The following is a 27,309-nucleotide window of genomic DNA, read 5'->3' as shown; positions in this document are numbered from 1 at the left end:
TAAAGTCATCTTGAAATACGTTGCAGCTTATCAGTTCCGTTTAATTTGGAAAAAAAGTTTCTACGAGGTATGACTATTAAGTAACGAGACAGAAAACATACGCTTGCACCAAATGTTAACTACTGCCAGCTGTTTAGAGTGAAGCATACTCTTTCTAATCCGATGTCTACTGTATCTGTAGACAAAGCAGTGTAGCCGTGGCGGTCGTTTGTATAGGGGATGTTCTGAAACTGAAACCTATAATTGATAAAAGTGTATCGCATTAAATCTTCATCACATCCATGTTAAAGATTATTTAGGCTTGGCTCGCTCTTCCGCGTCAAAACCGGATTTATATAAAATACGCAATTACCTTGCATTTAGGTACATTAATTAATTGACAGGAATTCTAATTTTAACAATGTTTTGATAAAACTAAGTGTACAAAGTTTTTGGCTAGAGTTGGATGAAACAGAACCAACGAGTCCCAAGAAAGGATATTGGAAGAATACCGAGGAGAGGTTTCAAGAAAGGAAAAGGAAAAACGGGTCAGATATTTAACCTTAAAACGTTCATGCTTTCTGGACTGTGGACTGTGGAAACGAAGGACTAACAGAACTGGAGGATTTGTATTAACACCTAATAATAACAAGATACCTAAAAGCCAATCCCGTATGCTGCGGTTAGGAATCCGATACTACTACATCACTTCCGTCCCAGAACCCGCCTGCAAACAAATGTGAAGAGAGATGATAGAAGATCCAATCGATTTATTAGAATTTTTTTAACATTAAAAATATAGTTCTTGAAACAATAGTTTACAAAACAAATTATTCTTTGGTTTATTAGCCGATTAAAAAAAATCATTGAGTGATTACGTCACCCACCTGATAATAAATATTGTTGCGGTTTTGTGATAAAGAAATTCACTTCTTGTTTATCATCGCTGACGTCAGCGAACGGTGGAGTGGTGGGGGGCGTCCCAAGTATCCCTAACACTACCAGAGTAAAATGGTTGGGGCAGAAGGTATAAGAATAAGGAGGAAGAAAGAATGGTTGGATTGACTTTTGAAGGATATTAGGAAGGTAGAACAGAGCTGGAGCGCAACAAGAATTGTGAAATCAGTTGAAGATCGATGATGATGAAATTATGAGCCTTAAATTTACATGTATCAATAGATAAGAATATTTAGCCTTTCGTCGGGCGCTTTTAATCTATAAAATGAGTAGAATATATTTTGGTCTACCAAGTTTCTGTATTTCACAACAGCGAGTAGACCTTCCAGCCATCTTCCCAATCGCTTTCTGAGAGTTAGAGACGCAAAACCTACAGAGGTGGCCGAATTCAAGGAATTTGTCGGATTATTCTATCTGGCTAAGGTATTAATGAATGATCGGCAATCCTTGGAAGAACTGAGAGGTTAAGATGGGTATTGAGTGAAACGGTTTCGTTAATTATAAGACAATAAATCTTGTTACGTGCACTCGAGGTACTGAATATACTGTTTACACAACCACTACACCAACACTTACAATTATACTGTCTGACGCGCGTTTCGATAACCAAGTTATCGTCTTCAGAGACTGAAGGTAAACTAAAAGGAAACGCGCCTCAGACAGTATAATTGTTAGTGTTGGTGTAGTGGTTGTGTAAACAGTATGAATATCTCCAACGGTTCCAGAAATTCCAACTTAGGTACACTCGAGAACTCAAGAATAATTGGCAGTTCACTATATGGTCCAATCATTTGTAAATAATTAGATAAAATTTTCCCTATTGGAGCTGGAAATGACGCAATTAGAAACACTACCATACAAAGTTGTTCCAAATATCGGTCAGCTGTTAAATCCCCATATATAGACCAATAAATTTCCCTACCCAAAAATAATTTTTTCGGGGCGCTGGGTGTGTTTTGATCGAATCCAGTGGGGGTTTTCCCGAGCACAGTAGGGAGAAATGTGTACCACTTGAACAAAACGTCTTAAAATACTACGGTATTTAGATAATTTGAGTTTTCATCACAATGTCTCATGAATATTTCACATAATTCCTTTCTCAAGAGTTTGTGAACTTTGTATGGGTATAGTTTTTATTTCTTCAAAAACTTTACTACAAACGATTGACTAATATAATATTGTAAAGCAATTTCTGTTGAGTTGTCTTCTATTGACAGCAAAATATACAAATTTGCATCGCTGCTAAATCCTGGTCTCGTTAAATGAAACTTATGCTTCAAGTAACCTACCGTTATTAAAACTTCCATCCTCTGTTTTTCGGTTAATGAAACCATAATAAGAAATGTACTTGATCTCTCAGATGAATTGCGTCCATTCAGTTTACGAATCATCTTGCGCCTGTTAGATGTTTAAAAATCTCATTTTCATATGGTGTTATATGGTCTCATACATTGTATAACAACAATACATCCGATTGACCTGATTTTTTCAAAATTTCTTTGTTAATTTATGAAACAGGAATTTATTTTTGGATGTTTCCACGGAACAATTTAAACGTATACATATTCTTAAAGTATACAAAACGTAAGCAAACAAACAAGATGTTATCGAAAGGGAAAGTCGATTTAGTATTCATGCTATCGATATTTGTATAACGCGTGGGGTTGTTATGCCAGCCCGTTTTTGAACATTTGTACCAATTGACATGTCCTATATCACGCGAATCTCACAGGAATTGTCGACGTGTTGTTATTTATGGCACCTCTGCGGATATACCACGTAGACACGCGTTCATCATACACAAAATGCGTGTGTTGGTTTGTTTCCTAACATTTCCTCAGTATTTTTGCCCGAATAATACTTTGAGAGGTTTTGATACTGGTATTTGATAAGATTTGCGATATTTTAATAGAAATATAGACTAGAAAACAAACAGGAACATTGTTTATAAGATGTTGGTGGCGTTTCAACAAATTTTCTAATGTACAAGTAGATCTATCATGAATTTCCTATGTAGAAATTGTAGTTTTTTGCGTTTGACACAATTGGTTTGAAATCCGAACCAAGTTAATGAAACTAATAGAAATTACCATGTAAAAATCAAGTGGTACAGTAAGAATATTATATGGTGACAAAAAAATTTATAATAAATGAAGGGGTAAAGCAAAACGATGCAGTATGAGCAGCATTATTGAACTTAACTCTCGATTATACAACAAGAGATAAAAGAAAACAATATAGATATAGCGACAAAGAACCAAAATGTGAAGAATTAGTAGAAAAATCAACGAAATAATTTCAAACATTAATGCTGAGAAGACGAAATGTAGTATGAATAGAGAAATAAAAGTAAAATTTTGAATATTTGAGTTTGAGATGGTCAAATAACTCTAATAGTAGGTGTATCAATTAATAATTATAGAAATAGAACGGAAGACTGATAGTTTTTCCATTTTCCAGATACCATAACCAAATTTTCAGTTAAAAAACGATGTACCACAAAATTTGAAATACCAGTACCGCTTTGTGCAGTTTATTCAACCTCATTTCGTCGACTTCTGCAATGCTGGTATTTGCAGGTCATACGACCTGGTTTAAACTCTGTTACCCAATATTTTAGTGTTAATAACGAAGGAACAGGAACCTAGAGTATAATCTATTTCAACTTTCATATTAGTTGAGCAAATACCTTTGAAATAAAAGTTTTGTATCATAACATAACATAACTATCACCATTTTTCCATGTTTAGAAATTCACTGAAAACGTTCGCTATCGATGGCTGCCAAACATTTACTAAAGAACTTGGCGTCCTCAAACTTTGTGTACTTTCTAATGCTTCAAGCAACTACTGCCATCTCTAGGTCAGGCCAGATCTTTCTGGGATCATCCTCGTATTATTAAAGCTAGTTATAACGTCTCACAATCTTATGAGTTCAAGCACAGCGTGTATCTGTTTTCTTGCACATCAACTAATTTTAAACACAGCGAATCAGAATTTTTCTTCATGATTTAAGTCATAGAAATAGAAAAACAAAAGCAGTGAACTATCGACAATTCATGATTAGATTTTAATAAAAATTCACACTAAAGATGATTTTATTTAAGCTTGAATTTCACTCGATAACGTAACTTCAAATAATTGTTCACTTTATTTGATATCAGATTGAAATAAATCATTCAATGAATTAGTTCCGTTATAAATTTAACGTATTTCCACTTTTCCCAACATATTTGATTTATTACCTTTATCGATTTCAATAACAAAAAATGTAATATAGGTTTTTATGATAAATTGATTCAATCGACAACGATAGATAGATATAATTAACAATCAAACACGCAGGGATTTTCAATACCACTTATAGTATCAGATCCAAAGGCCAGGTTATGAAATATATTACGAATTTAATGAAAAACATTGAGGAAAACAGATGATAAAAGATCAGGAATCAATTGGTACCTATTCGAAAAACTGGAAGACTTTGAATTCGCGGATGATAGGGAAAACAAACAGACTACGTAATAACTCAACACCAGTTTGTACATACTTTCATTGTTTTTACGGGATACCGAGATGAAATACATATTTTATTCTGCGGTACAGAATTTAGTACTCTAATTATTTACCGTACTAATTTACCAAGCGCATTTTGTCATCCGAATACTTCGTGCATCTGGTACGTTTCTCGACATTAACTCCTGTATTTGCCAAACTGTATTTTTCATTCATTGTGGTTTTAAGTTTATTTAGATTATCAAAAAAATTGTCTAACGAGCGCAATTAAAGTGGTGGGATACACTAACAGAAATAAGCCACAAAGGAGAGTTATAAACAAATGTATAGGTACAGATGAATATGAATATAAATTCGAACTTTTCTCGTTTTCCAAGGAATAAACATTATTATCAAGTTTATTATCTATAACAGAAAATATCAACTCATCAACGTAAACAAAATAGTCGTTTGTTGAATAGAATTGAATAGAAAGGGCTGGTAAATTCATCTTCTAGCATTCAGGTTGCTAATTGAGTTGCTTGAAATTCATAATTGAAATGCATAAAAATAAGAACTGAACTTATCGACATTTTTTTCATAAAATGTTGCCCCACCTCTTATAGGAAACCAAATAATTCGATTATCGTATAGAAAACACCACTTAATTAGGTATATTGTTAAAAATTTTGCTTTTTTAATCAACAATTTTGAAAATATGTGATTTTACACTGTATAATTTTGATGAGAATTTTTCAAATAACCACGAGATTCGCAGAATTTGATCTGCAGTTGAAATAAACTTAATCGAATTGTATAAAAATTGTATTCTACAAGTTCTATCCTTGAAATCAACGGTGGCGACGAAATTTCGGTCCAAAAAAGTGTTAAAACTAAAATTCTCGATTTTTTGAAAGAAAACCTTTATTTGTACCACTTAATTAGGTATATTGTTGAAAATTTTGCTTTTTTAATCAACAATTTTGAAAATATGTGATTTTACACTGTATAATTTTGATGAGAATTTTTCAAATAACCACGAGATTCCCAGAATTTGATCTGCAGTTGAAATAAACTTAATCGAATTGTATAAAAATTGTATTCTACAAGTTCTATCCGTGAAATCAACGGTGGCGACGAAATTTCGGTCCAAAAAAGTGTTAAAACTAAAATTCTCGATTTTTTGAAAGAAAACCTTTATTTGTACCACTTAATTAGGTATATTGTTGAAAATTTTGCTTTTTTAATCAACAATTTTGAAAATATGTGATTTTACACTGTATAATTTCGATGAGAATTTTTCAAATAACCACGAGATTCGCAGAATTTGATCTGCAGTTGAAATAAACTTAATCGAATTGTATAAAAATTGTATTCTACAAGTTCTATCCGTGAAATCAACGGTGGCGACGAAATTTCGGTCCAAAAAAGTGTTAAAACTAAAATTCTCGATTTTTTGAAAGAAAACCTTTATTTGTACCACTTAATTAGGTATATTGTTGAAAATTTTGCTTTTTTAATCAACAATTTTGAAAATATGTGATTTTACACTGTATAATTTTGATGAGAATTTTTCAAATAACCACGAGATTCGCAGAATTTGATCTGCAGTTGAAATAAACTTAATCGAATTGTATAAAAATTGTATTCTACAAGTTCTATCCGTGAAATCAACGGTGGCGACGAAATTTCGGTCCAAAAAAGTGTTAAAACTAAAATTCTCGATTTTTTGAAAGAAAACCTTTATTTGTACCACTTAATTAGGTATATTGTTGAAAATTTTGCTTTTTTAATCAACAATTTTGAAAATATGTGATTTTACACTGTATAATTTTGATGAGAATTTTTCAAATAACCACGAGATTCCCAGAATTTGATCTGCAGTTGAAATAAACTTAATCGAATTGTATAAAAATTGTATTCTACAAGTTCTATCCGTGAAATCAACGGTGGCGACGAAATTTCGGTCCAAAAAAGTGTTAAAACTAAAATTCTCGATTTTTTGAAAGAAAACCTTTATTTGTACCACTTAATTAGGTATATTGTTGAAAATTTTGCTTTTTTAATCAACAATTTTGAAAATATGTGATTTTACACTGTATAATTTCGATGAGAATTTTTCAAATAACCACGAGATTCGCAGAATTTGATCTGCAGTTGAAATAAACTTAATCGAATTGTATAAAAATTGTATTCTACAAGTTCTATCCGTGAAATCAACGGTGGCGACGAAATTTCGATCCAAAAAAGTGTTAAAACTAAAATTCTCGATTTTAAAAAAAAAACCTTTATTGGCCTACAAAATTTCAGTTTGCTTATTTAATAAAAAATGTATGGACTTGGAGATGGAAAGCATAATTTAGAAAAAAACCCGAAAATTTTGCGGGTTTTCCTGTGCAAACAATTCTTTACAACTTTTTGAAAGTTGCAAACTTAGTCCAAATATATCAGACACATATAATGTTTTACGGATTTACCGGAATGTGACAAAAATATGAATAACAACTCTCGTGAAATAATTTGAAAAAAAAATGTACGCTCGGTTTTAGAAAATTAAAATTATATCACATTTTCACTTATAAAAGAAAGTTTCTTGTAACCACCATAGCGACAAGAGCAGTAAATCAAGGACTATTTGTGTTTTCCTTTTGTTCATTGGCGTGGTTTATTCGCAACGCTTAGAATTTAATTTGAAAAAGTTTAAATTCAACGAACAAAATTTTACTCCTCAACAGATAAATAAGTACCTCTTACATTCAGATCCAGGTTGATTTATATAATTCTGGAATTATGTTTTTTTCTATCTTGGAAAACAAGCGCTTCCCAACTTTGTTGAGAGTTTTTAATTTTTTTCTCAAGAACTTCGAATAAACCAAAAGAAATTAGGGAAGTGGAGAAGATAGCATTGAACTAAATTTTCCATTATTGAATGAGAATTAGGGGAGAGTGGAAAACGCCGATCGGTAGACAACAAACCATTAAGGATTATTCTAAATCCTATCTTTTACCACATAATTCGATTTCCTTTCCGTAAATTTGGCATAGCGGAAACGCTTATCGGTATTAGAAAGAGTAATAATGAATCAAATCACCTAAATTCATCTTCAGAAACTCCCGTTCATATTAAGAATTTTTTACTTCACAAGATCGAAAGTCTTGAAAGTCATAAGTGATTTGTTAGATTCTTGAAGGAAAGAACTTTCCTTAAACTAATGTTCTTTCCAAAGCGAAATTACGAGGCTGGTCCCAGAAATATCTGGCCTGGTTTAGAGACGGCGGTGGTTTGCATAGTTTTTGTTTGGCAGCTATCAATAGTAAACGTTTACAATGCTTTTATTTTAAAAGTCTTAGTCCAACCAATATAAAAGCTGAACTAGATTCTACTCTGGGTGAAACTGCTCCTTCGTTATCAACAATCAAATATTAGGTAGCAGAGTTTTAACGAGGCCGAACGACCTGCAAAGACCTGCATCAAAGAGGTCGACCAAATGAGATGAAAACTCTAAAAATGTTAAAGAAAATCGAACAAGCGGTACTGGATGATCGTCGACTGAAAGTGAGCGAGCTACCAGATAAAGTAGGCATTTCAAAAAGTGCGGTGCAACACATATTAACTGAAAATTTTGACTTGAAAGAGCTGTGCGCAAGATGGGTACCGCGCTTGCTCACAATAGAACAAAAATAGCGTCGTGAAGGATGTTTCGATAGAAGAAAACCAAACTTTTTGGCCGATTTATAACCATAGATGAAACGTGGCTTTATTACTTCACACCCCAAACAAAAGAACAATCAAAACAGTGGATTTAACACAGAGAGCAGGTTCCAAAGAAAGCAAGGTCGTTCCATCTGCAGGCAAGGTCATAGCGTCGGAATTTTGCGATGCCCGTGGGATAATTTTCATTGACTATCTTGAAGAAGAAAAAACTATCAACGGCGAGTATTATGCGAAGTTGTTGCAACGTTTTAGCGAAGAAATCGAGCAAAAACGACCGCATTTGGTGTTGTTTCATAAAAACAATGCACCAGCTCACACATCCGTTATTGCATTGGCCAAAAAAAGTTGCAATTGCTTCTTCATGCACCCTATTCGTCAGATTTAGTCCCCTCGGATTATTTTCTGCTCTTTGCCTTGAAAAAATGGCTCAGTGTGGTATTGATTGGCGATTCTTATTATAAAAATGGTACTTATTGAACATCGCTGGCAAAAGTTAAAAAATAAATCTATGCTATAAAGCTTCTGTCAAAAGTATAGGACATATAAAGCAAGGGGATAAAATGATGAACAATTTGCATAATTTAATTTTGATTGATCATATTTGTTTCATCTGATTAGTATATTGACAATTCTTATTCAAACGCCCTGTGTAACATACAACGCTATTGTGTATTCTAATTTCGAAAACCGTATGTTTTCCCAAAAATATAATACTATACTTCTTTATTTTACGAGAGTCATGAAAACTGAGTTTTCAGTTGAGCCCAGGGGTAGATCGCAAATCCGTACGTGCCGAGAAACCGAATGTAGATCTTGTTTAAAACAAGAAGTAACATGTGGTTGATATTTCTACTAATTCACCTCTGAAATTGGCGAATAAACGTTCGTAGGTATACAATAAGAAACATCGTTATTATACTTTTTATACAGAGTGTAAAGAAACTTGATTTTAGTGAGTAGAAAAATTCAAAATAATGTTAATAGTTCAAATACAAATTAAGGCTTATAAATAACGAGACTAACGGTGTAAAATTTGATTTGAATTCTTAACTTTTGTTCAGGAAATGCTTCTTAGGAATCTTCCATGCTTAAAACAGTGCTGGAAGTTTTCTTATATCAACACATCAACAAATCTTGTTCATTTGAATGGAGGTTCTACCTAGGGCAACATATATAAATCACACGGCACAAAATAAGGCGAATAATTGGCTGGAAAGATAAACAATTCGATATGAGACAATTCATTTTCTTGGTGGGAAGCCCCTTAGATAGTTTGGCTTATTTTCTTATAAATTTCCGCAGAAACTTGAGAGTAGTAATGTTCATTAATAATTAAGTTCCATAACCCGGTAATTTAAAAAAAAATATCGTGGCTTCGAATTTTCTTTTGCTCGTTAGAGCTTTTTTGGCTCTCTTGCTTTTTTTGCATGAATTGACGTTTCGTTTCAGGAAAATACTGAAAAAACTTTCTGTCGACAATCATACAGTACCGCTTTGAAGATTTTCTTCAAAATTTTTGGAGTTGTCACCTCATTTGGTCGACAACTGTGATGCTGGTTTTCGAAGATTGTACGGTCTCGTTTAAAATCTGCTACCCAATATTTTACTATTGATAATGAAGAAGCAGTCTCATCCAGAGTGGAATCTAGTTCAGCTTTCATATTGGTTGAGTAAATGCCTTTCAAATAAAAGTTTTTTTCATGTTTACAAACCCACTGAAAACGTTCATTATTGATAGCTGCCAAACAAATACGTGGCGTCCTCAAACTTTATAGATTGAATACTTTCTAATACAGTTTTATTTTTCAAGCAACTATCTCCATCTCTAGGTCAGGCCAGTACGGACATAGAAATGTATTCTCCTTTCTCTAGCACCTTCATTCAATAACCAATTCAAAGACACTACTTCGGCCCACAGAACTGCTGCCTATTTTAGGTAATTTGCTGATATTATCCCATAGGTTCTACAAAAGTATTATGCTCATAATTTTTTCTTGTCTTACCTCTTCTTAATATGATTAATGGTTTTCTCTTCTATTTTATTCAAACCTCCAAATTCATTTTCTGTATCTATAAAACAACGTCCCAGTTTTCATAATTATTTATTTAAATATATGACACTGGGGTTTATATTGTTTGTTCAAGTGTTTAGTTATTTATTTTTCCATGGTAAAGAAGTTTTTCCATTAAAATTTTATTCAGCTTTCGTTTAAAGTATCGTAAACAATATTGTCTATCCATAAATTCTGTTCGGAATTAACCCTAGAGCAATCCAATAATATTTATTTCAGACATTCTCAATAAAATTTCTATTCTTTGCGGGATTTAGAAACAACACGTGTTCGAAAACGCGACTGTCATATGCAGTTCTGATAAATCATACCAGATGGCAGGACGAGGTTTGTGCAATATCGAATGAACAAAAAATAGTAAACAGAAAATTTTTCATATATTTTCATATATCCAGTTGAATGTTATTTATGTTTCACATTTGTAAAAGAATTATGGATATTTATCATCGTGTATATGTATATCATTTTATATTTTGTATATACACTTGTGAGCGAAAAAATCGACTCGAGTCGACTCAAGCTTCCATTCTTTTGATTTTGACATCTAAATACCATTACGCTTAGCTTTATAATGAGAGATTTATCTTCTTATTGAGTCGGCTCCACCACGGCTCAAATGTCCGCTCGAACCATTCAGGAATCATTCTCCAGGTCTTCTATGAACTTATCTTCATCTATCGCTACCATGCAGGCACACTTTGCTTTCGTCTGAGAAGAGAACGGGAGAACGGAGCCCCATTGTTCATCAGTGAAATTAACTCTGGTAAATCGTAGACGTAGACCTGTTTGGTGGATTGGGGCCAGTAGCTGACCTTTTTGCTGGAAATTAGCTGCTTTCAGTCTTCACACCAGTGAGGGCTAACAATGAATCGTTAATTTCTATGGGATGTCCAACTTTTTTTACCGGAACCAATCTGCTAGTAACGACGGTAAACTTTGGAAACAACAGACTGACTCATGTTCAGCGCACTGGCCACTTCTCGCTAACTCTTGTCGCAATGGGGTACCGCTTGAGCAGCTTTATCACTTGTTGTGTCCATTTACTGGTAGAATTCGCGTTTTTTGTTAGCGAAGATGTGTATTAGTTGACGTTTGATGACTAACGGATAGTGGTGGGTTAGTTATTCCTAGTTACAGATCATTGTTGGACTGTGAGAGCAAAAAACATTACAAAAATTTATATCATTTTCAAGCTAATGTCATTAGTCTCAAGATTTTACTAAGAAAAAGACAATTTCGTGGTCAGTTTATTTGTTAGTGACTTGCGATTACAGAGATGTCGCCTGAGTCGATTTTTTACTCATAGTATAGAATTCTGCATTTAAGATAACATAGATTTTTTATTATTTTAAGAAATCATTTAAGATTTTTCCGAACGTTATGAATATATCGCACATCCCTTTGAGACCCGTTTTAAATTAAAAAACAAATTTTTATGTTTTCAAGTGCCATAACAAACTAAAAGTCAAACAAATAACGTTCACAGACGAGGTATTCAAAACAATACGAGGTCTGGCTATTGAATAAAGAGACTGCGCGCCTAGAGGGCGCCCTAGACGCGTGGGCTAAAAAACGAGTAGTGCGTTGGGTATCTAGAAATCTTGTCTATGCACGTCCCAAAACACTTTTCCGTCACTATCATAGTATTTGTGCAGTAGCGGTTTGAAACGAACGTGTTTTTTCCTCGTGCCAAAAACCATGTGCAATATTAAGCTCAAATTTCATTAAATTGAAAAAAACTCCGAATGAGTGCTATAAATTGTTGCACGAGGTCTACGGGGACAATTCTCTATCTCGTGCGCTTGTTTTTAAGTTGTGTAAGCGCTTTAGTGAAGGCCGAGAGAGTACTGAAGTTGACCAACGCCCAGGTCGCTCTGTGACTCCGGAAAAATTGATCAAAATCAACCAAATTGTGCATGCAGACCGTCGAATGAGCATCCCGATGATTGCCGAGGCTATAAAATCCGATAAAGAAACGGTTAGAAAAATTTTACACACATGACAAAAGTTTGTGCGAAGGTAGTGCCAAAAAATCTCCTGACCAAAAGCTCTTGCGTCAACGTGTCTGCTCAGATTTCCTTGAAAGGTTAGAAAAAGATTTGCTTTGAAAGGGACCCGATTTGAGTCGATGGAAGCGGTAAAGCAAAAAACGGCAGAGCTCCTAAACGCCCTCACCAAACAAGACTTCCAGAACTGCTTCGAACAATGGAAAAAACGTATGGAAAGGTGTGTGGTGAGAGGATGGGAGTATATTTAAGGCGAATGTAGAATAATTTTTATAATAAAACCCTTTTTCGTAACCAGTCTGGTTATTTAATAGCCAGACCTCGTATACATATTCAATTACCACCAGCAATTCTTGAATAATGTATACGCTTTTGCTTTGAAACTCAGTGGGCGAAATTATGCAAACCAAACACTTCACTATTCGATATATAATATTAGGATTGTTAATTTCTAAATTAGTTAATTATTTGGTAACATCATTTTAATTTCTTTTATAATATCACGATTCTTCGATTCGTTATTAATTCCCCGTTTACATAAACACCACCGCTTAAAATATAAAATCCATTTTGGTGTTTGTGTCGACATCTACAACCAGACTCTCGAAGCTTTTACTAACACAGTTTGAGCTAACGTTACCAGAGGGCACGCTTTGTATGTTTCTGTAAAACGAAAATATTTGAAATGAAGCGGGTTTCGTTACAAGCTTTATTTTTACGAAAACTTGGAGTTGTTATGAAAGGAAAATTAATGTTTTGTTTTGTTTTCAGCTTTCCGAGTTGGAACAAAGGGTTTTGGAAGCGGAAGGTCGAGCAGAAGAGGCGGAAGACAAAGTAAGTTCACCCCCCAAATATTTGAAATGAGTTTCAAACTAAATCAATTTGATGGATTAGGAAGTTGACAAACTCTCACCTATTAATATCATGAGAAAATGATTAAAACTGATTCCTCGATAATGTAACAAGTGTGGTAGTTTTTTGATACGAGGTGTTTTCAAAAAAAAAATACTGTGTTGGTATATTTTATAAAATTTAGTAAAATTATTCAATAGAATTGATTTTTTGAATGCAGAATGTTGTAGTTTGAGAAATTACATTTTACATTCATTAATTTTTTTTAATAATTCTTCCCAACGTGGGGCTGTATTAATTCTGAGATCAAACGAAAATTTTGACTCGTTACTCGTAAAAAAATTTAATATTGAAATGTGGAAAATAATGATGATATCGAAGAAAGTTTAATAAATTCGAAAATAAGATCATAGAAACGAGAAGAGAATAAATTAGACATCAAAGAAGAAAAATATGAATACAGATACGCGTATAGATAAATTTATTCGGTATAATAGGAAAATGAAATATGAAAACATGTCAAAAGGAAGGAATAATAGATTAAGATAAGAATATTACAAAAAAAAATGAAAATACGAACTTAGAAGAGGTTATCAAAGCTAGATATTGTTTTTTACATGGTATATCAGGACTATATACAAATGAAAACGAAAATTACAGGAAGATAAGACTTTTGAAAATTGTTTGGAAGTTATTGAAATAGAAGTAATTGAAAAAGTTGAAAAATCGTGCGTGAGCTTGGAAAATCTATTAGAATAAAACCCTTTAGAGTTCAGAGACATGAGAAAACAAGGATGAAATGTTTGTATTGTTGTAAAAAACAGTTCAATGCTTTCACTCCTTTGGCGCCAAAATGTCAGAAGAATAGTCAGAATCCAAAAACGCTTCAATAACAATAAAATCAACAACCAACACCGTATTTGAACCTCAATAAATCCAGGACGTTTCATTTGCGGTCAAGAATAATTATGAGGCGTTTATTAAATTTAAATTAAATCGTATCAAATATCGTCCACATACAAACTCCTACAAAGTGACTATTGTGGAGGATTGAAGATTTCTGGAGAAACGTCAGCAACTCTGCAATTTCCTATCCATCTTGCATTCCCTTTAACACATAATGTTCACGGGTCGGAAGACCATCTGCCTTATTTATTCTTGCGCCTTATAATAAAATAAAACATGTCGTCTATCTTAGAAATCTCTATTTTTAAAAAAAAACGCCCCAATTTTAAAAATCCCTCGTTCTAATTGGCCCAAAACAAGACAAAACGTTGTATGAGCTCTAATTGAATTGGCAACCGTGCAATGAAGTTTGTTTGCTTTAACAGTATATAAACAGAGTCGGTATACCCTTTATTAAAAATTAGATACTAAAATATATGCACCCCTCAGTTTTGCTTCCAGTACTAAACAACGGAATATATTTTATACGTAACGGTCTGAAATTTTTTTTCATTCATGTGGTTTATTATGAAAATATTTGACGGACTCTAAAAAATGGTTCAGATTTTATTTGTAGCCACTCGAATATACTTCCGATTATAATATAAACATGTTTTTTGAGGTCATAGAATTTACAGAGGGTGTTTCATAAGTTTTCATAGTTTCAATAGTATCGAGTGCGATAAATATGAAATTCGTGTATTGGTGAGAAATTATTGGAAGTTTGAAGCAGCCGTGGTAGCAAGGAAAATATGTGAAATTGAAGGGGAAAACACAATAATGAGCGTACGGCACAGCGTTGGTTTAATAAGGGTATCTACCTGCGTCGGATATTGAGGCTACAAGGAAAGCAATAGAAAACCAATCTAGTACCAAAATTCGCCAATTATCAAACTTTTTTTGACCATTAGTTAAGATTTATGAAAATTGTCGAATAGTGCCACACAAATTGATCTATATTCAAGCAAAAACCATCGACTAAAGGTGTTCTACCAAAAGATGATTATTAGCCGAAATCTCACTTGTGATAAGAAGGATTTATCCCAAACAGGAAATCAGTAGTTAGACAAAGGACAATTACCAGAACTTGGCGCAAACAGAGGTCGACTCGAGCTGAAAGTCTTGTTGAGTATCTGGTGGAGTTATGAAGGTTTAGTGTACTTCGAAATCATTTCAGACGGTCGAGTACATAGTGGACATCTGATGCGACTTTATTAGGCTTTATCACATAAATATTTAGATTTAGTAAACCAAAAGCGGGTTCTCTCATAACAAGACTCCTAAACTACATACTGCGAAAATTGCGCGGAATAAGATCGATTAACTTGGTGGTATTGAAGACCTTCAATACCTTGCAGCGTCAGCTTACTATTTATTTAGATCCATCATCACATGAGAAAAATTTGAATCCAAAGAAGCTATTGAAAATACATCTAATCCCCAAGAATGATTTTACCAAGGTATCAAAGAGCTTGAAGACGATGCATGTGATGGACTATACTTCGAATATTAAGGCTTTTGTCGCATGCTTATTAAATAAACGAAGTGAATAATGGAAACCGACATTAGATCCTGCCAGTGGGACAAAAAAAAATTACGACATTATGAAATAAAATATCACAAACAATCAAACAATTATTACAACAATCAAATTGTATCTACACAGTAACTTCCCGAACTTCGAGAACGGGAATTCTTCCAAGTCGCTTTGGAATAGCTTGATTAAAAACTCAGTGAAGTCGCCCCAGTTGAATAATCCACCTATCTTTCGATTCACGCTTTTGCGGCATAATTAGTTATCTGGAATATAAGAATAAATTCTGCACGCTCTTTTCATGATTCACGTTATGGTCCCAGTAGTCTAAAACAGTGATTTGAGGGGATGTGTGTGTGTGTGTGTGTGTGTGTGTGTGTGTAATATTGTGTAGTATGGATGTTTTTAACTTGATAAATATCAAGAGATTCAAGTCCCAGATGTCGGAAATTTCCACTTCTACAAATAATTGGATTGGTTGACTTTTTGTTTGACTTTTTGAACTAGAATTATGAATGAAACGAAAAGTTTTAATTTGGAGTGAATAGTTTTAGGAGAAAGACATACTGTCAGTACCATTGTTGTCCACGTTTTTATTTATTCAATTTTTGGGAACATTGGGAACGGTCTCTTGATGTTGTTAAGAAGACCGATAAAAGGATCCATCTTCTGGTTTACCGTGTCGTTCCTCCTGAGAATGATAATCTAAAATATTATTATTTATTTCTACAAAAAAATCAGCAACTTATATTCTTATTCTATTTTTGGATGGCGTGGATTAGAAACATCATCAGTCCCTTCTTTATTAAAATTTACGTCTAAATAATCACGTTTTTATCGTTTCCTTATATGTATTCCAGAACAAGATCCGCGGTCTCATCACCAATGCAGAGATACTGTGTTTTTATAATATTGATTTGAAGACCCCATTTTTCGTACTCTTGTTTGAGATTTCTCTCCATGTAATCAATATCCTCAAGTATCGTCGTCGAGAAGAAAATGCAGAGGAATGGACATACACATTGTTGTCGTAGACCCTTATCAATTCTAAAATGCTCTGACATCTTATTTATACACGATATCTGATATCCGATTGGAGTACTTCCTCTAATTTCGTAAATGGTACGTTGTCGTAAGCTTTTTGTAAGTCATTGAAAAACGTGTGGCCCTATTTCTTTCTAGTTTTTTCTCTATGTGCTTGTTTTAGGCAAAACCTCTTCTTGGTGTTTGTATTCCGTTCCTAATAGATGTTTCATCATTCTTCCATATATTCTACTTATGGTATTAGTTACGTCTATAGTTGTTACAGTCTAATTTGTTATCTTTCTTATGTATCGATGTTATAAAGGCCATTTTCCATTCTTCTAGTTTATTTTTCATTTTGTAAATAAATGATCCAGAGAAGAACACAGCTTTTCAGTTCAATTTTTGAGTAGCTCTTCCTGGTTCTGCTGCTAGAACCTTCTGTTAGAAGGTTTGTGTGGTGTTCAATTCCTTTGTCGGAATTAACTGCTAAAATTGTTGAGTGTTTTTCATAAGTGTTCCCTAAAATATGTCTCAACCTGATATTTCGGATCCCGTTATTTCTTTTTTACTTTGTTCTTTTATTCTTTGTATTTTTTGTTCAGTGTACTTTCTCATGTCTTTGGTGTCCAGCCATTTTTCGTTATGACTTTTACAAAATGGTGAATAAACTACACATTGATTTGAAGATGAATTTTTTATTGATGTACTTTAAAAAATTGTTTTAAAAGATTATTATGGTCTAATCCAGACCTGTTAAATCGACAAAGAGCATGGAGTTGAGAGGTTGCTATGCAACCGTTTCTAACTTTCGCTATCGTGCGTTTATTGATTATTTTTCGTCTCGACGCTGCTGGCGGTCATGGCGTCTTTCAGCTGACAGAAAAACAAGAGTAGCGCCAGCGATTTTTGTTTCTACTTTTATGTTGTTTTTCTCTGTTTTGTTATAACCGTGTTTATGATGAAAAAATTATTACAGTGTTTATTATTCTGGAGGGCCAATTTTTAAAACATGTAAGTCGTTTATGTTCTCTCGTAGAAATTGCTTTATTAAATCGGATTGTTTTTCAATCAAAAGTTTTGTTTTCCATCGATATTTACCAGATTTTTTATTCGAAATAGTTTTATAATATAGTTAACACATAGTTGTACATAATATACGATGAAATATCGATGTTTGCATTAACAATTTAAAAGTTTGGAGAATATGCAAAGAAAGGCATCCCGTTACAAAGTAATTCCGTTTAGATCTTATAGTTTCAGCTTCAATTTAATATTAATAAAGAAATCTATACTATATGAAAACACCTAGCATATTGTAAATTTGATTAAATAATAGTAACAAAAAGTATCGACAAATTTCATTATTTATTAGAAAATTAATATTTAATGACACTCGACATATGCATAGATTAACTACAGATGTCACTGTAACGAAATAAATAAACATAATACAGTTTTAAAGGGAAATTATTCAATCGAGATCTTGTAGATATCGCTAGATTAAGTTTTCACGGTTTTTATACACTGAGAGTTATCAATGATTGTTTATTTACGTAATAATGTAAGAAAATATTTTTTTGAGCAGCCCGGTGTGGTTTCATTCTAAAAACACGAAGGCAAATCTAAATAAAAGCCTACATAACCTCAATCCTACATTTTGTACTGAAAGCTGATGAAGCTCAATTATTTATCTGGTGCTCTAGGGGCAAGGGAAAAACGCGATTTGGAACAGAACAGAACAGCTTCCAAGTTTGTCTGCAATATTCAGATACAATAGTTGGGTCCTAATGAGATTATAGCTCAGTAGTGTCTTCTGCATCTGGCCATTTTGCAACATGATTTTCTTCATAGCTTCTGGAATATTATAGGCACTTGTTAAAACATGACACAAATTTTAATTTCTTCGTCATACAAGGTTTTCAACCGTGTTCTTTCAAATCGTCATCATCGTTGTCATATTTCCCACCAAGGAAAGATTTTAGGTATATTAGTCATCGTGATATTTGCGGAAATTCCATAGCAAGAGAACTAATTTGTAAAGTTACGGTTTTGCTTAACCTACTCTTCGATTGCTTAAACTGATTCATCAGTAACCAAACAGGAGCGTCCAGATCGCTCTCAATCTTGTACTTGATCTGTCTGATCCATCTTCTAACCATTGAATCACTCACTGACAGATTTGCTGATTAATTTTTGCTTGGTTTGACTTTCTTTATAACTATAAAACGAATCACAGATCTGATTTAAGAAGCGGCAGCATTTTCAATTAAGATTGACATTAAAACACGTTGATTTCGTTCTTGACTGATTGTTATCTGTGGCTCAATCTGTATATCATTTTAGAAATAGTTCCAATTACAGTATTTCTATTTTAAGTAGTTGTCCTTAATCAAAATTTTCCTAAAATTCATATCCATCATATTCTCACAAGACTCGTATAAATTTTGAACAATCTAGCGATAAAATATTCCAAGTCTTATGATATGTCTAGATGATAAGGAAAATAAATGTTACCAGAATTTAATTTTGAATTATGTCGTGCATGCACTGTGATTTCATAAGAAATATTACCGTTTTGGAAATAAAAGTATTATAACAATGAGAAACCTCTGAGTTTTCGGCTTGGCGATATTCCAATAGATTTCACAAAGTCAGAACTTACTTGACAGCTTTATCCGGTTCGTACCTTTTAAAATTAAAAAAAAAAACTTCTCAAAACAACTTTTATGTTTGATATGCTTTTATTTATTGTTTGTCTAGACCACATTCTTCTACATTTTCATGTAATACTGAATTTAATTAAAGATGAAATTAAATCCAATAAGAAGTCTGGCAAATTTGAGCATCTAGTTCTATGCAAACAAATCCAAGAGATGAATGGTGAGATTTTTGTGGTGGAATAGCATGTCTTTCCACCTGTTTTTCTTATTTAGAACGTTTTTACACAAACTAAATGACTTCTGATCTAAAATTGATCCCAGATCAATGAGATTCAGTCCAATAGGTGTAGAAATAGTTCTATGCAGATTGTGATAGAAGCTTCAAGCTGTTTTTCATCAAATAGCTACAAATAAATTAATAATTTTTTCCAATAATATCAGACAAATATATTCCAATAGCTTTTCATTATCTTAAATAGCTTATATATGTATAATAATAGCTTCAAAAAGTTTCCCACAAGCTTCAAACAGTTTCAGATCCCTTTAAGTGGCTTGACGTCGTTCATTAGAGCTACAATTGGTTCTAACAAGTTTTCTAATAGCTCAAAATAACTACACGAATGTCCAAAAAGTTTCCAATACCACCAAATAGCTTCAAAATAGGTACAAAAAGTTTCTGGATAAATTAAAATGCTTTTCAAAAGCTTAAAATATTTTAAATAATTTGAAGGAACTCAAATAATTTGGGAATAATTTGGGATCAATAATAAGTACAATTAGCTTTAATAAGTTTTTTAGTAGATTATAATAGCTAAAATTAGCTTCGAAAAATCTCCTGCTTTCTTTAGACAATTTCAAGTAGCTTCAAATAGACCGTAATTTTTTCCAAAAGCTTTGAATAGTTTCTTATAGCTACAAGTTTCCAATAGCTTTGAATAAAGTAATAATTTTTTGCAATAACATCAAAAAATAGATTCAAATAGCTTTTCATTATCTCAAATAGCTCCCAATCAATAATAATAGCTTCAAAAAGTTTAGCACGAGCTTCAAATAGCTTTGAATCTCTTTAACTGGCTTGATACCGTCATTAAAGCTACAATTAGTTCTAAAAAGTTTTCAAATAGCTCAAGATAACTACAAGGCTGTCCAAAAGGTTTCCAATACCACCAAATAGCCTCAAAATAGCTACAAATAGGTACAAAAAGTTTCTGGATAAATTAAAATGCTTTTCAAAAGCTTCAAACAATTTTAAATGATTTAAAGTGACTCAAATACTTTGAAAATATTAATACTATAAATAGATTTAAAAAATTTATCCAATCCCTTTATGGGATCAATAATAAGTACAATTAGCTTTAATAAGTTTTTAAGTAACTTAAAAAAGCTCATAATAGCTAAAATTAGCTTCGAAAATCTCCTGCTTCCTTTAGACAGCTTCAAGGAGCTTCAAATAGGCCGCAATATTTTATCCAAAAGCTTTGAATACCTTCTTATAGCTACAGTTGGCATTTAAACAGTTGTAAATAGCTTCAAATAGGTATCTTTCAAAATATATAGCTTTCTCTATAGCTACAATTAGCTGTAACATGCTTTCAATTATCTCAATATAAGCACAAATCACTCCAAAAATTTTTTCGATAACAGAAAATATACAAAATAGCTTTCCACTGGTTTTAAATAACTCATAATAGCTACAAATAGTCCATTAAGATTTTCAGTCACTTAAAATTCCTCTCTAAAAGCCTCAAATAGAAGTAGTACTAGCACTAACTACAAATAGTACCCAAAAGGTTATACAATTTTCTTAAATAGTTCATAATAAATTCAATAAGATTTAACAAGTTTTTTCTTAACTTATAATCGCTTCAAATCGCGAATAATAGCTTCGAAAAATGTCTTGATAAGCTTAAACAGTTTCAAATAGCTTCAAACAGGCAATATTATCTTTCAATTGTTTAAAGTAGTTCTTATAGCTACCATCAGATGTAACATGTAACAATTTTCTCAATATAATCATGAAAATATACAAAATAGCTCTCTACAACCCTTAAATAAGTCATAACAGCTGAAAATAACTTTACAAAGATTGTAAATAATTTAAAATTGCTTTCGAAATGTTGCAAATAGCTTAGACATTTATTTAATACTTTGAAATAGTTCATAATAGATATAATAAGCTTCTTCAAGCTTTCCAGTAGCTTTAAGAATCTCGAAATAGCTTCATAAATTCCCCAGTAGCTTCGATATACTAAAATATTGCTACAGTTAAGTTCCAAAAAAATTCCCAATAGCTTCAAATATCCACAGATAGCTTTCTAACCTCTTAAAATATCTAACTGCTATTATATTCAACAAGTTTTTCAATAGTGGAGCCATAGCTACAAATGGCTCCAGAAAGATTTGGAATAGCTTCAAAATCGCTACAAACACCTCAAAAAAGGTTTCCAATAACTCCTAACAGATTCGTTAGAATATTATTCAGGTTTACTTGGGACGTTCGTGAAAGTGAGGCTTTTAAGACCTGCTCTATTTTTGGTACACAAACACTAGTATTGGTAAAGCTGAAATTTTTTTATTTCAATATATTCTCAATGGTCAACAGTCTTCGTATCAGCTAACATCCCCTCGTAACTATGAAAGTTCAGCATTCAATATCGAAGCTTCTGTTTTAAATCCCCTGAATGGAAATTTTAATCTTCCTTGCATTGCGCTTTTTGTGTCTTTTGTCTTTGTTTATTACGCATTCATCCCAAAATAGAATAGGGTTTCACTTATGATGATTAGACACAGTTCAGTGAATCACTATTCTTTTCCCTTTTTTGCGCTTACGCATATATACCGTCAGTATATATAATATGTAGGTCTTGCTTCTCTTTTATGCGTCAATCGTAACAATGGGCATTGAGCAGGTCTAAAATGGGGTGCGTAACTTCGTACTAAACTCCCCTTTCAAATATTTGGGTTGAGAATTAAATGACTCATCATCACGTTATTCAACAATAAATAATATCAACGTTTTGTTACTACGTTTAATCTTTTTTTAAAATGATCGAATATGAATGATAAAACGTTTTTTAGTTGGATAATTAACAAAAATTGGTGTCTACTAGTAGTAATTTTATGAAGAAACTCAGGTTACTGAAGAAGATAGTTCTGGTTTGTTAAACTAAGGCCGTACGTGTGACAGTTCCCATAGAAATGCCGAAACATGGTAAATTTTGTTGTACAAACATGAAAAAATCTATATAGAAACCAGCTCTAATATTAATAGTGATATAAGTGCGTTTGGTTTTTGACTTTTTACGCGTCTGTTTTCTGGCATTCACTCGACTAATCTGCCCAACTTCGTTCACATTCTCTAACGAATTCCATCACATACTAGTTCTCTAATACCCAGCAAAGTTATCCAGAGTTATCAAGTTGCACTCCTAAAAAGTGGATACATAATATATCTTCAATTTATAGGAGGACCGGAAAGTGGTCTATTCTGCAAATATCAATATTTGATTGTCATTTAGCCGCTCCTTATACACCCCAAGTCGTGTAGAAGACATTTTGAGGTTATAATAACTTGTATATAATCGTCTCGATTTTAGATCTCTTTTGATGAAGAATCAGTGTTAAGAAACACTGACGTTTGAACCTGTTTCGATCAAAATATGATTTGAAATTGCATAATTATATCAATTAATAGGTTACCTACATCGAGAATAACAAAAAATTGTCTTAACCAAACCTAATATAAACCTAATATAAAGACTAACAGATGGCGTTGCCATTGTCAAATCCATATGACGTTTATGAAGTACCAACTTTCAAAATATTATGTGTCAAATTTCGTGACATTTCGATTAGTTAGAAAAAAGTGACAGTCACTTAAGTAAAACAATGTCGCGTGTTAATTTATCATTGCTTCTTGTTAAAAAAAATATTGTACATGCTCAGCAATGGCTCCAAAAGTGTTATTAAGACTCTGGTTCATCTAAAAGAACCATGTTTTATTGGTGGGTTGAGTTGAAATGTGGTTGTACAGACACCTATGATGGTGAACGTTCTGGTCGTCCAATTGAGGTTATTACTCCAAAAAACTCCACAAATTGGTTATTTAGAATCGTAACTTAAAATTGTGTGAGACAGCTTGGGCTGTGAAGATATCAGAAGGCAGTGTGTTTACAATTATGCATTATACATTTCATCATGAGGAAGCTTTTTCAAAGTGGGTGCTACGTTTACTCACAGTCGATCAGATACAACAACGTGTTAATGATTCAGAACAGTGTTTGGCTATGTTTATACGTAATGAATCAGATTTTTTGCCTCAATATGTGATAATTGATGAAACATGGATCCAGTAAACCACGTCCGAAGCATATAAATACACAACTGGCAGCTAGGAAGGTTATGGCTTCAGTATTTTGGGATGCGCGTGGAATATTGTTCATAGACTATCTCCAGAAGGGAGAGATAATCAATATCGAATATTACATAGAGTTGTTGAATCGTTTGAATCCAAAAATCAAGGAAAAACAGCATCATATGTTCTTTCCAAAACAATGCACCGATTCACAAATCGATGGTAACGTTAAATGGAACGAATTAGACTTGAAGTTGCTTCCTCATCCACCGTATAGTCCAGATATGGCTACTGGCTATTCGTTGAGAAGCAGTTGCTGAAGCTGAATCCTTTTTTGAGGCAGAAGACAAATCCTTCTACAAGCACGGCATCGAGAAGTTAGAGAAGCGTTGAATTAATTGTATTCCTCTTGAATAAAATCGATTTTTATAAAAAAAAGTATTTCTTAGTTATTCATACGAATTATAAGTGATGTGTTAGATTATTGAATTGTTGCAAAAAAATGAAAGTGAAATTATAACTCAAATATAAAAATGTTTCAATTCAGAATTGAAATCGGACAAAAAATAAAATCGATTTTCTTGATGTAATATTATATAAAATTAATAATTACATTAAAAGAGAATGGTATACAAAACCAACTTGGTCCCCCAGATATTTAAAATTCAATGCTTGTCGTCCTTTGTCACAAAAAAATCAGTGATTATAAGTTTCAGATCCTGAATTCAGATGCTTAGCTATTGTAAAAGCAAAAACTGCATTAAAAGAAAATAATTATCTTGAAAAATATATAATTTTTCCTCACCATCTGTACAAAGACTTTCGCAACAACTATCTAATTATTTCAATAAATACGATATTAGTGTAAGTCATAAAAGACATAATACATTATCGAAATATTTCAATGAACTATAATCTAAAACAATCAAAAAAAAAAAAGAAAAAATGTGATATATCATGAACCTTGCAATAATTGCGACGCTATTTACATAGGACAGACATCTCAGTATTTCGAACGTAGATTAAAAGATCATTAATACTTTAAAAAAATTAAACTGCATTAACAATTATTGATACGAAATCAAATACAAAAAAAGAATCTTTGGAAATGGTTCACATACAAACAAACGAAAAAGCTGACAATGACTAAAAAATGTGGGGAAAATTTATTTTTCTATCTATAGTTAAGACGATTTATATTAAAAACATATAAAAAAGTGTTGGAAGTAAAAATTTTAGTATATGATTTTTATTGTTTGAAAAATAAGTTCCCTGATTTTTTGATTTATTCATTCATTCAAGTCATAATCACCGATTAGCCATTGGATTTCTATAATAATCGACATAACGTTTGTTAGTTCATGGACGATGACCGTGGATCCCTGCACCAGATAGCGTATATATACATTTGGGGAAGTTTAGTGACGGCGGGCGCCGAGACATAACGGCGGCGTCCGCGTCTCCTCCTCCGACGCCGCACTGCATGAACGGATTAAAACGGTTTCCAACCACTCTCGCATCTACTACTTACACAATAACAGTTAGTGAAAACGTGACATCGCGCCAGATACGAATCCTTTTTAGTTTCTGTTTACTCCTTTCTATTCGTCATTTTCATTTTATTTTCATTTTTTTCATTCGGGTGGAATAACTCAACTTGGTGCTGGTCAGTTTTATTTTTGTTGACAGTGAATAACATTAGCGGAAAGATGGGTAGGTTGTAAAAACACATTTTATGGTGTTTACTATACATTATTTGGAATTTTTTTTATTAGGAAAAATGTAGTTTCATATATAATAATAGACTATTATTCTAGATTGTTAAAATGAAAGTTGTGGAACCATTTGCAACGCGGCTTTTTTCAAATTCTTAGGCTCTTATCCATACACTGTTTTTTGCTCATTATTTTACCATTTTTTCTGGTTACTTGATGAATATATTCCTAATTCGCAAACAATATTCGCTATAATTAATGATTGAGGCTAAAGTCAGCTTTTTTAATCGAAAAAATACATTTTAAGTACGCGTTTCAAGTTTGAGGAGGATTTGGGATGTTTCAGTTCCTCAATATTCAAATTTATTTAAAAAAAAGTCGAGAGGTACGTACTAGTATTTAATAATATTAAATTCCTTCTCCTTTTCGATGTATCTCCCCCAAAAAGTACTGACTGAAATTAAGTTTAAATATTTTATTATTAAATTTAAATAAAGATAAAAAACTGCAATTTTCCTTCAGTCATCAAAGACCATTTACTGTTTCATGAACATTAAAAGGTGGTAGGATGTGACATCATTTTCGATGTCTAATTGTGTTTATTTCGAACCATTCTTTAATTTTAAAGTTTTTATTTGTACCAATTGATTTGGTTAAAATAAATTTTCATATCTCGTACGAGATTTCAGGCTACGGTTCATCTCTTTCTTGTCCGCTGTTAATCTTTTCATTTTATCTAACGCTTTTCTTATCCCTTTTTTATTAATATTCTTTTTTTCTCTTGACATTACTTCCATAATATTTGATTCATCTCAATTATGTTCATCTTGGCATCCTTCTTTCTCAATAATCAATTTTCACTTACACATACTATAATATTTATTGTATTGTGGATTTCTATGTGCCAATATGGTTCTGTTAAGTATGCAGCATGTTTTCTTTATGTAAAAAGCAAGCACAAGAGGATAAACCCTGTTACATTCGAGTATTTCGAGTGGAACCTGCCGGATGGAGATACCTGTGAATCTTGATCCTGATCTGTAGGTTGTAGAGTTCAGAAAAGACGTGCCTTGGTAGCTGCTTCCACAGATTTGCACAATTGACGTTCTGGGCGTCTGCAGGCCAACTCGTGAGCCACGTCTGCCTGTCGATTAGATCCACTCTAAGTCGGATTATGTTGTACAGCTCGAAATTGCATCTGCCGTAGTAGTATCAACATAAACTCGTTGACTAATTCTACTTATTTGTTATTTTTTTTCTTTATTCTTTATTTTTCTTAATAAGCACTTCCGTTTTCATGTTTTCTATTTCTTTATTCCATATATTCACTAGTTTCTGCAACTTCCTCTAGAGACTTCCATACTTCTGTTCTTCATATTATATAGAAGGCTTCTCTTAGATCAATAAATATTGAAAATATTCCTTCTTGTTCTTATAGTTTTCTTTTTATTAAAATCTTGTCTCTCTGGTCATTCATTTTTTCTATTTCTCCCACTTCTTTTTGCTTTTTTCTTGTTGAACTTAATTTTTTCTGCCCACCCTCTCTTCCTGTGTTAAAGTATTATATTGGTTGTTGTAATGTCAAGTCTACGCTTCCATCTGCATTTTCCATTTCTCTGTTATTCCAGATTCTCTACCTTATGTAGTTCTGTCAACTGCACACCTAATTTTTGTCATAATTTTCATCTTTATTTGGGTTTTTATTTGGAAATCTTTTCCTTAAGATATTTTTCTCACCGAATACATTGGTGGTTGTGTGTATTCAGTTGTATTTAGAAACACCTATGAAAGTTAGCATCGTATACATTTCCAATCATTGGAACAAGAAGTTTTTCAACTTTCATTCTAAACCAATTTTAAAAATATAAATTATATAGACAACAGTCACCTGTCACCTGTATATTTCGTATTTTTGTTCGTTCAAAATCATCATAGATATTCAATAAATTGTAAAACAACGAAATAATTTTATTTTAAGAAATTAGACTTTTATCAGTGAT

The 27,309-nt window shown here is 32.6% G+C and overlaps 1 protein-coding gene across 9 annotated transcripts in view; it reads left to right on the top strand.

Annotated features, from left to right (window-relative positions):
* Positions 1–27,309, top strand: part of LOC130896390 (uncharacterized protein CG43867) — a 291,476-nt gene that overhangs the window by 242,073 nt on the left and 22,094 nt on the right. For 7 of the 9 annotated variants that reach the window (XM_057804427.1, XM_057804425.1, XM_057804428.1 and 4 more), the window contains one exon: positions 12,995–13,057. In XM_057804427.1, the coding sequence (XP_057660410.1) occupies positions 12,995–13,057 (63 nt within the window). Of the gene's footprint in view, positions 1–12,994; positions 13,058–17,439; positions 17,592–25,099; positions 25,308–27,309 lie in introns of those variants that run through there. The other 2 variants (XM_057804434.1, XM_057804433.1) reach the window with 2 other exon arrangements.

This window comes from Diorhabda carinulata, chromosome 7, assembly GCF_026250575.1.
Source record: "Diorhabda carinulata isolate Delta chromosome 7, icDioCari1.1, whole genome shotgun sequence".
NCBI classification, from domain to species: domain Eukaryota; kingdom Metazoa; phylum Arthropoda; class Insecta; order Coleoptera; family Chrysomelidae; genus Diorhabda; species Diorhabda carinulata.
The sequence above is the reverse complement of the archived record's forward strand: the minus strand, read 5'-3'. Positions and strand labels throughout refer to the sequence as shown.